This window comes from Cucurbita pepo, chromosome 11 (assembly GCF_057944985.1).
Source record: "Cucurbita pepo subsp. pepo isolate OVF chromosome 11, ASM5794498v1, whole genome shotgun sequence".
NCBI lineage: Eukaryota > Viridiplantae > Streptophyta > Magnoliopsida > Cucurbitales > Cucurbitaceae > Cucurbita > Cucurbita pepo.
Window position 1 is genome coordinate 11,275,724 of NC_141808.1, and position 10,447 is coordinate 11,286,170.

The window sequence follows — 10,447 nt, forward strand, 5'->3', positions numbered from 1 at the left end:
AGTCAACACAACAAAAACAAACACAACATAAGAATGCATGCTTCTAAATCAGACAGCAAGGTTATAAAAGATGTGGTAAGAGAATTCCCTTGATTTTAGGCATCATTAGAGGAAGTGTTCTCTTCCTCCTCTCATGCAATGATTCTCTACGGCTCCACTCTTTAAAAATTTCATCTGGAAAACTTGGGAATGCTGAATTTTTGGACTTGGTTCTTAAGACTTTATGTATTTCCTCATCCATCTTTTTGACATAAGACCAATACGCCTTACAACTCCCTTCACTGTTTTCACACCAGCTAAGTAAAGCCTCTTACTGTTTCAGCAGTTGATCCATATCGTCTGTTGCTCTGCTCTCCCTCCTTTTTCCACTGCTGGCGCTACCCCTATGGGTTTCTATGTAGTCCATCAAATTCCTTGCCTCAAGTCTTTCTTCTTCTTCATCAAAAGGGACTGCAGCCTCCAGGCACAGCATGGTTATCAGCTGTGGAAAAAACAGCCTCCCCACTTTCTTACTTGCACATTTGACAATCTCATCCGCTACAATTTTGCCCACATCGATGCTCAAATTCATTATGATTGCATACACAAGTAAAACTCTGTCAGCTAACAATGTAGTATCATGTGTAGTTGGTAGTAAGTTGGTTTTTATGAAGGCAGCCCAAACTTTCGCTTCGGGGTTGAGGTCTACTGCTATTATCGTCCTTGCTCCTCCTCTTGAGAGTTGACACCGTATTCCTTCTATGGCTACCATCTTCAAGGCCATCTCAAGTTGATCATCCGATGGAGCTAGCACCATTTCGTTGAAGGTGGCATACTCAAAAGATTGTAGGTGAAACAGTTGGTTGATGGCTTTAGGGCTCCAATCAACTATTTTTCCTCTTACTAATGTTGTGTACCCTTCCACTTGATCAATATGTGTGTAAAACTTCTTCACTATCGGTACTATAGCTTGTTCCCTTTTGTGATAGAACATCTCCCACCCTAGATCGTTGATGGCGTTAAGTAAGGACTGCAGGAATGTAGGGTAAAATGTTGGGAACCTTCTTTCCACCAACACTACTCTTGACTTGAAGAGTTCATACCTATTGTACGCCTCCTCGTTTGCGAATATTTCTTTTTGTGTTGGGAGGTTCTCCATTTTGTTCTTGCCCTTTTCTTTTCGTTTCGAACCGGTGCCCGTTAGGAAGAGATCTTGATTTATTTCTTGCACTTCATCTTGCTGCACTTCTTCCTTCCCTCGCACCATTTTTTTCTCTCTTGTTCTCGGTGCCATGATTGTCGGTTGCAAGCTAATTTTTTTTTTTTTTTTTATCCTTGGTTGCTTGTAAGTGTGAAGGTAAATTGTTATCTCTTGTGGAAGTAGGTTGTATATAACACAAAGGATGACTTCTTGGGGAAGTAATTTTTTTATTTTATTTTATTTTATTTTATTTTATTAACAGCAGTCTGCTGCCAAAATTTTAAATTTTAAATTTTAATTTTTTTTATTTTTTTATATTATACATAATGGAAAATAGGCTGTTGTATGCAGCTGCAGCAGTCTGCTGTCATTTCTTGACAGCATGCTGTTGTAACTATTATTAATGTCTATATATATATATATTTTTTCTTTCTAACAGCAACTTTGGGTAGAACAGCAGTTTGCTATCAAGTTGACAGCAAGCTGCTGTAAAATTATTTTTTTTTTCCAAAGTTTTCCTTTTTCTTGTTTGATATCAAATTGGTGTCATCTTTTTGTGTTGGTCCTTTGACTTGAAGTTTTGTGAGAAAGCGCACAACAATTAGATCAAATTCATGTAAATGAGGAAGAACACGGTACTTCATGGCAGCATACACCGAAAAAGAATAACTTTGACACTAATCACAACTTAGTATGTAACAAATGTAATTAACCTCCTTACTACTTTGAAATTAGCCTTGTTAACCACATCAGAATCCACCTAATTCATCTACAAAAAAAATTAGCTACTTTCTTGAGGAATGCGAGTCATTCATGATAAAAATGTAAAATAACATCTAAAAAAAACTACCATTCTAAGATAAGTGAAAATAACTATTTAAAAACAATTAAAAGTGCATAAATAAAAGGAGAAGAAAAACTAACTTGGCTTCCCGGGAGTTTGTTACCTGTTACCGTTTCTTGTCAGCTACCGTTTGCTCCAAAATGTTTTATTTTTTAGCTTTTTAAACTTAAAGAGGCAATGCCTCTTTTTACTTCTCCACCCAAATATGGCTTCAGTCTCTGTCCATTCACTGTGAAAGGTCTCCTTTCGTCTCCATGTTTTATCGTTATTGCCCCATAGGGAGTGACTTCTTCAACTATAAATGGACCAGACCATCTTGATTTTAATTTTCCAGCGAATAATTTCAGCCTTGAGTTGAATAGCAACACTCTTTGTCCTTTGTAGAATTCCTTGGGCCTAATTTTGTTGTCATGCCACATTTTTGTTTTTTCTTTGTCCATCTTAGCATTTTTGTAGGCTAGGTACCTGAATTCTTCCAATTCATTTAGTTGCATTCGCCTCAAGTCTCCATCTGTTGTATAGTCAAAATTTAACTTCTTTAATGCCCAAAATTCTCTATGTTCCAATTCCAGGGGTAGATGACATGCCTTCCCAAAAACTAGCTTGTAAGGAGACATTCCTAAAGGGGTTTTGAAGGCTGTCCTGTATGCCCATAATGCATCATCAAGTTTCATTGACCAATATTTCCTGTTGAGTTGTACCACCTTTTCCAAAATACTTTTAATTTCTCTGTTGAAGACCTCTGCTTGCCCATTGGTTTGTGGGTGATAAGGTGTCGCCACTCTATGTTTTACATTGTATCTCTCTAAAAGACTATTCATCAATCTATTCACAAAGTGCGTTCCCTCATTGCTGATTAATGCTCTTGGTACACCAAACCTAGTGAATATGTTTCTTTTTAAAAACTTGAGTACCGTCTTCCCATCGTTGGATGGACAAGCTATTGCTTCCACCCACTTGGACACATAGTCGACAGCCACTGGAATATATAAATTCCCATAAGATGGCGGAAATGGTCCCATAAAGTCAATGCCCCATACATCAAAAAGTTTCACTTCTAAAATTGAATTCAGGGGTAGCTCATTTCTTTTACTGATATTTCCCGTCCTTTGACATTGATCACAACCCTTGCAAAATTCTTTTGCATCTTTGAAAATTGTTGGCCAATAGAAACCCGATTGAAATACCTTGGCTGCTGTCCTTTGCCCTCCAAAATGACCTCCATATGGAGATGCATGACATTGTTCAAGAATTGTTGGTATTTCACTGTCTGGAATGCATCTTCTCATTATGCGGTCTCCACATTGTTTAAAAAGAAAAGGTTCATCCCAAATGTAACTTTTGGATTCATGGAAAAATCTCTTCCTTTGTTTTTCTCTTCGGGTATGATGGCACAAGCCAAAAAATTTGTTATGTCTGCATACCATGGAGTTGCTGTCATTCTGCTACTGCTTTTTATCCCAAGCAGCTGTTAATCCAGAAATGCATCATCAATTTCTTTGCTATTGACCTTTCCTTCCATGTTCTCCATTCTAGATAAGTGATCCGCTACATGGTTATTAGCTCCTTTCGTGTCCACGATTTCTATCTCGAACTCTTGTATCAATAGAATCCATCTAATTAATCTTGGCTTGGCATTCGGTTTCATCATTAGGTGCTTGATTGCTGTGTGATCAGTGTACACTTTCACCTTCGCTCCAAATAAATAAGCTCTGAACTTTTCAACAGCGAATACTACGGCCACAATTCTTTTTCAGTGGTTGTATAATTCACTTGAGCCTCATTCAACGTTTTGTTGGCATAATAGATAGGATGAAGTACCTTCCCCTTTTTCTGTCCTAACATTTCCCCCACAGCATGGCCACTAGCAACACACATCAACTCAAATTGTAAATTCCAATCGGGTGTTGACATTATAGGAGCTGTGGTCAGCGCTGTCTTTAATGCTTGGAAGACAGTCATGCATTGTTTGTCAAAACCGAATTTTCTATTTGACTCCAACAAACTACACAACGGTTTTGCAATCTTGGAGAAATCTTTAATAAACCTCCTATAAAACCCTACATGGCCCAAAAAGCTTCTTATACCTTTAACTGACGTAGGTGGATTCAATCTTTCAATAGCTTCTATCTTGGCTCTATCAACTTCTATTTCTCTTCTTGAGATCTTGTGGCCTAACAGTATTCACTCATTGACCATAAAATGACATTTTTCCCAATTCAGTACAAGATTCTTCTCTTCACATCTTTGTTGAACCTTCCCTAAATTGCACAAACAAGTCTCAAAAGATTCTCCATAAACCGAAAAATCATTCATGAATATCTCCATAAATGTTTCTACCATATCTGTAAAAATGGCCATCATGCAACGTTGAAATGTTGCTGGAGCATTACATAGTCTAAAGGGCATTCGTCTAAAGACAAAAATTCCATATGGGCATGTGAATGTAGTTTTCTCTTGATCTTCTGGACTGATTGTAATTTGATTGTATCCCGAATAACCATCCAAGAAGCAATAATGTGACTTTCCGGCAAGCCTATCAAGCATTTGATCAATGAATGGTAAGGGAAAATGATCTTTACGTGTCGCTTTGTTTAGCCTTCTATAATCCATGCAAATTCTCCATTCATTCACTATTCTAGTGGAGATCAACTCATTGTTCTCATGTACCATTACTATTATCCCTCCTTTCTTCGGAACACATTGAATATGACTGACCCAGCTGCTATTTGCAATTGGATAAATTATTTCAGCATCTAGCCATTTGAGAATCTTCTTTCTAACAACCTCCTTCATCATGGGATTTAATCGTCTTTGTTGCTCAATGAACTTAACTTTTCCTTCCTCCAATTTGTATTTTGTGCATGCATAGTGAAGGGCTAATTCCTTTTATATCCGCCAATGTCCAACCTATCGCCCCCTTATGCTTCTTCAATGTTTCTAGGAGCATATCCTCTTGAGTCGAGGATAGTGTCGCTGAGATGATGATGGGTAGTGTCTTCTTGTCACCTAAATAAGCATACTTAAGGTTAGGTGGTAGTGGTTTCTAGTTCAGTTGCGGCGCTTCCTCAATAGATGGTCTTATCGGTGAACTCTTTCTTCCCTCACATTCTAGTGACTCAAAAGTTCTACTGAATTCACCTAAAACTACTAATTGTTCTATTCTGTCATTCTAGTTGCTGTCTTGTTCCTGCTCGCTTTCCTCATCATCCCATTCCTCGGTCGCTGGTTGTTCTGTCAATTCATACACTGCTGGATATTTCATGTTGTCATTGATATTAAATTCAACTTTTTGGTCACCCATTCTTAACGTGATGGTTCCTTTGTAGACATCTACTAATGTTCTTCCAGTCTTAAAAAATGGCCTCCCCAAAATAATTGGAACATTATGATCGACTTCATAATCTAAAATGATAAAATCTGCAGGAAATATGAATTTGTCAACTTGAATTAAGATGTCCTCAATCTTTCCTTCGGGATAAGTGATGGACCTATCGGCTAGTTGTAAGGTGACTGTAGTCGGTCTAGCCTCTTCAATCCCCAACTTCTTTTAAATAGATAGAGGCATTAAGTTGATGCTTGCTCCCAAGTCACATAATGCTCTTCCTAGTTCCTTTCCTCCAATTGATACAGGAATAGTGAACGATCCAGGATCTTTCTCCTTTAGTGGGATCTTGTTCTTCAGTATTGCACTGCACTCTTCATTTAATGACACCACCTTAAATTCTTCAAACTTTCTTCTATTAGTGAGTACATCCTTCAAGAACTTCACATAATTTGGCATTTGCTTCAAAGCTTCCACAAGTGGTATGTTTATATGAATTTCCTTCAGAACATCCATAAACTTCTCAAAATGGGCTTCCTCTTTCTTTCTCTTTATTCTTTGTGGAAAAGGAGGTGATGGTGTGTATGTTATGCTCTCTTGTCCATTGCTGGCTGTTGTTTGCATTTTAGGCTGCTCCTCAATTTCTGCATAATTCTTGCTGTGTTCTTTCTGTACAGCAGCTTTCTAATTTCTCTGGTGTGTATCAGCAGTTTCTTGGGAATGGCTGTCACCTTGTTCTGCACTTTTTTCTCCCCCGCTGGGTATTTTTTTTCCACTTCGCAACTCTATTGCTTGACATTGCTCTTTGCCTTCTCTTTTTGGTGTTTCGGTGTCTGCTGGCAGCTTTTCAAGAGGTCTATTTCGTAACTCAATTGCTAATTGACCTACTTGAACTTCCAAATTTCGTAATGAGGCTTGTTGACTTTGTATCACGGCATCATTTTTAGCCATATATTCCTTTATTAGGCTCTCAATAGATGTTCCCGATGTGTATTGAGCTTGGGTAGTTCCTTTCTCTTGGGTGTTGACTTGTTGAGACCTATAAGCCAATTGATTTTGTAATCCAAAACCTAGAGGGTAATTTGCTTTAGGGGGCATTTGTTGGTTGTACGAGCCTTGTCCCTTCCATGAGAAATTTGGATGATTTCTCCACCCCGGATTATAAGTATTTGAGAAGGGGTTATTTTTCGGGTTGCCTTGACTAACTTGATTCCCGACGTAGAAAATTGAGGCCGGATTGCTTGGACATTGATCAAAGGTGTGTTCCTCTCCACAATATACACAAGATTCGGCTGCTGTCTGGTTAATTCAGCAGCTGTATGGACTGGTGCTTTGATCATGGAGTCTTGCCCCAACGCTAGATTTTGTAAAATATTAGTCACCGAAGCTAGTTGAGCATTGATAGAGGACAAAGCATCAACTTCAAGTACTCCTCGAGTCTTCCTTCCTGGGTTGCTTCTCACATCGGCTCATTGACAATTGTTAGATGCTATTCTCTCTAAAATCTCATATGCTTCATTGTATGTCTTTGACAAAATAGCTCCATTCGCGGAAGCATCAACTACTTGTTTAGTAGCAATATTTAATCCATTGTAGAAAGTCTTTATTTGTATACAATGAGGTAGTCCATGGTGAGGACACTTTCTAAGCATCTTCTTAAATCTCTCCCAAGCTTCACTTAGTGTCTCATCTTCAAACTGTTGAAAAACAACAATCTCATTTCTGAACCGTACATTTCTAGTGGGTGGGAAATACTTGATCAAAAATTTCTTTGCTAGACTATTCCACGAATCAATTGTTCCTGGTGCTAAGGTATTCAACCATGATTTAGCACCATCCCTCAATGAATATGGGAATAAGCTCAGTCTAATCACATCTTTATCCACTCCTTGGAATCGAAATGAGTCGCTAACTCCCAAAAATTACTTTAGGTGTAGGTGAGGATCTTCTGACAGTAGTCCATGAAATTGCCCAATGGTTTGCAGCATTTGAAACATCACAGGTTTTAGCTCAAACGTGGTTGCTTGCATTTCGGGTCAAATGATGCACGGATTTAGCTATTCCACACCTGGGTGTGCATATGCTCGAATCACTCTTTCATCCACATAGCGGAAGCATTGGGAACCATTTTGATTTTTATTAAGAATTAAAACAAGGTAATAAATAGAAGTGCAAGAATTCTACCTTTGTAGAAACCCTAGCTTGCAAAACTTCTTGAAGGATTTCAACCATGCAAAAGTTCTCCACCCTACCTAGGTTTTCATCAAAAAAAAAAAAAAAAAAAAAAAACAAAGTAGTAGTATTCTACCAAGTATCTTGTATTCTCTTTTCGTTTGGTGTTAATAAAGAGTGCGAGTGTTTCCCACAGCGAGTTGTGTTCAACAATCTTGTATCAAAGTGAGGTTGGCGTAGGTTGTTTGATCTCTTGGAAATCTTGATATGCTTTGTGGTTGAAGCTTTGTCTGATCTTCCACGTCAGAAACGATTTCTTGAGATTTTTTATGAGTGAGTTTAGTTGCATTGTGAGTAGTCTGTGACTCTACAAGTATTGTATCAAAAAAGCTTGTTTTGTATTACTAAGGTATAGCAAACACGATGGGTATCCCGGAATGCATGAGCACACATTAATTCATGAGGTCCCAATATTTTTCCATTTGAAACATTATTAAATATAACTCCGCTATCATTTTATTCGTATCATATCATTTCTCATATCAGTTATCATATCGTTCATGCTTATACCGGGTTTATATTTCATACCATTTCTCGTTTTTTATGTCATTCATATCATGTTATACATGCAATTCACAAGACATAACGTAACATTTTCAAGCTTTCAATATAACGTTTCGTAACGCGCAATTCATACAGTAAATACCTTACCAGTCACATAATGCAATCCAAGCATACAATATCACATCACATTATATCTTAGATCAATTCATCCAAGACAACATAACGTTCACGTTGTATAACATTTACGTATTAAATCATAACGGTCTCAACATACAAATTATGACACATGGGAAACCAAAGGCATGTGCCACCATACAACCTACAATTTCACGATGGTAGGGCCACTTACTTGGTTGACCTAGGCCGAAGCTACTACGACTCCTTGATGCTAGTGCTACTTAACACTGCTCTCTAAAATTTAATTCCACCTAATGTGTCCAACAATCATAAATTAGTACTATGGGAGTGTTAGGATCGCACAACAACGCACAACAAGGGAGAGTACCAAGAATAGAAAGTACATCTCAAAGCTCTACCGGACGGGATATATATATAGTTCAATTTACTATATATAGCTTTACCAGATTTAACCATCTACTATATATAGCTATTTACTATATATAGCTTTACCAGATTTAACCATCTACTATATATAACTATTTATCATATATAGCTTTACCGGATATAACCGTTGACCAAGTTATAAATAAGGAGCAGGCTCCATAACCTAACAATTATCCCACTTGGAGACTGATCCAGTCAGCCAAGAATTTCATTCTCAAAGGATCACTGCACCATGCCAATTAAGGCTTTGCATAACCTTAATTTTCCAACATCAACACATTTTGTCAATATGTCTACTGGATTCTTTGCGCCCTCTATCTTCTCAAAACACATCACCATCTTCTACTAACCTCCGAGTGAAATGGTATCGCCTTCTATGTTTTGAATGATAGACCGGGTTCCTCGCCAATTGCATGAGTCTCAGGAGTTTCTTGCGTATCTGCTACAACATCACTATGTGAATCTTTCAGCAACTCAACCTCAACTCCCACTTGCTTCACCTCTGATTTCTCAGCAAGAGTCTCAGGAGTTTCTTGAGTATCCGCTACAACATCACTCTGTGAATCTTTGAGCAACTCAACCTCAACTCCCACTTGCTTCACCTCTAGTGTTTCAGTGATGCTTCCAGCCGACGCAACCCCCTCTAAAGTTTCAGCGACGCTTCCGGCCGACGCAACCCCCTCTGGAGTTTCAGCGACGCTTTCAGCCGACGCAACTTCCTCTGGAGTTTCAGCGACGCTTCCGACCGACACAACCCCCTCGAGAGTTTCAGCGACGCTTCCGGCCGACGCAACCCCCTCTAGAGTTTCAGCGCTGCTTCCGGCCGACACAACCCCCTCTGGAGTTTCAGCGACGCTTCCGGCCGACACAACTTCCTCTAGAGTTTCAGCGACGCTTCCGACCGACGCAACCCCCTCTGGAGTTTCAGTGACGCTTCCGCCCGACGCAACCCCCTTTGGAGTTTCAGCGACGCTTCCGGCCGACCCAACCCCCTCTGGAGTTTCAGTGACGCTTCCGGCCGACGCAACCCCCTCTGGAGTTTCAGCGACGCTTTCGGCCGACCCAACCCCCTCTGGAGTTTCAGCGACGCTTCCGGCCGACGCAACCCCCTCTGGAGTTTCAGCGACGCTTCCGGCCGACCCAACCCCCTCTTGAGTTTCAGCGACGCTTCCGGCCAACGCAACTCCCTCTGGAGTTTCAGCGACGCTTCCGGCCGATGCAACCCCCTCTGGAGCTTCAGTGACGCTTCCGGCCGACGCAACCCCCTTTGGAGTTTCAGCGATGCTTCCGGTCGATGCAACCCGCTCAGGAGTTTTAGCGACGCTTCCGGCCGACACAACCCCATTTGGAGTTTCAGCGACGCTTTCGGTACTTTTCTTCAATTCTCTAACAGTCTTTGTGAAGCTAACTCGTTTCTGTTTGCTCGTAACGCAGTTCTCACAAGGACTCATAAAAATCTCTGCATCAAATACACCTTGTTCATAGCCGACGGTTTTTCATACATATTCGACAGCGTCTTCAACAGACCTGACATTGTCTTCTCCTTGATAATGTTGAACGCCACGTTTCTGGATAGCGTCAACCGGATCAGCCCCAAGGCTTGTCGATCCTTGAGCTTCCACTGTTCCGTGGTTATGGTATCCGGCTTCACCCCCAACAGAGGTTCGTGAAGATCTTTCTGGTACAGATAATCTTCAATCTACATTTTCCAGAAACCGAAATCGGATCCATCGAACTTCTCAATTCCAATCTTTGAACTTTCCATCTTCACAGATCGTGGTGAATTTCGCCTAACTCT

General features: G+C 39.9%; 2 protein-coding genes and 1 non-coding gene across 3 annotated transcripts; 1 reads left to right on the forward strand and 2 right to left on the reverse strand.

The window, feature by feature from the left end:
• Positions 1 to 2,176: 2,176 nt before the first annotated feature.
• LOC111784278 (uncharacterized) lies at positions 2,177 to 5,328 on the reverse strand. Its single transcript, XM_087128654.1, is given in 5 exon segments — positions 2,177 to 3,252; positions 3,645 to 3,700; positions 4,270 to 4,530; positions 4,979 to 5,135; positions 5,205 to 5,328. Coding segments are annotated over 5 exon segments (1,674 nt in total).
• A 246-nt stretch (positions 5,329 to 5,574) lies between these two features.
• Positions 5,575 to 7,379, reverse strand: LOC147790272 (uncharacterized). Its single transcript, XM_087128655.1, has 4 exons — positions 7,303 to 7,379; positions 6,915 to 7,257; positions 6,238 to 6,648; positions 5,575 to 6,018 (listed from the first exon to the last, which is right to left on the reverse strand). The coding sequence occupies exons 1-4, from the start codon at positions 7,377 to 7,379 to the stop codon at positions 5,575 to 5,577; spliced, it is 1,275 nt and encodes a 424-aa protein (XP_086984781.1).
• On the forward strand, positions 6,973 to 7,078 carry LOC111784281 (small nucleolar RNA R71). Its single transcript, XR_002813509.1, has one exon. It is a non-coding gene; the product is annotated as a small nucleolar RNA R71 (small nucleolar RNA).
• Positions 7,380 to 10,447: the final 3,068 nt, after the last annotated feature.

Coding starts and splice junctions, on each gene's coding strand:
- LOC147790272 (XM_087128655.1), bottom strand. CDS start 7,379: ATGCAAGCAACCACGTTTGAGCTAAAACCTGTGATGTTTCAAATGCTG. Junction 7,258..7,302: donor GGGCAATTTCATGGACTACT/GTCAGAAGATCC, acceptor TTTGGGAGTTAG/CGACTCATTTCGATTCCAAG. Junction 6,019..6,237: donor TACGAAATTTGGAAGTTCAA/GTAGGTCAATTA, acceptor GCTGCTGTACAG/AAAGAACACAGCAAGAATTA.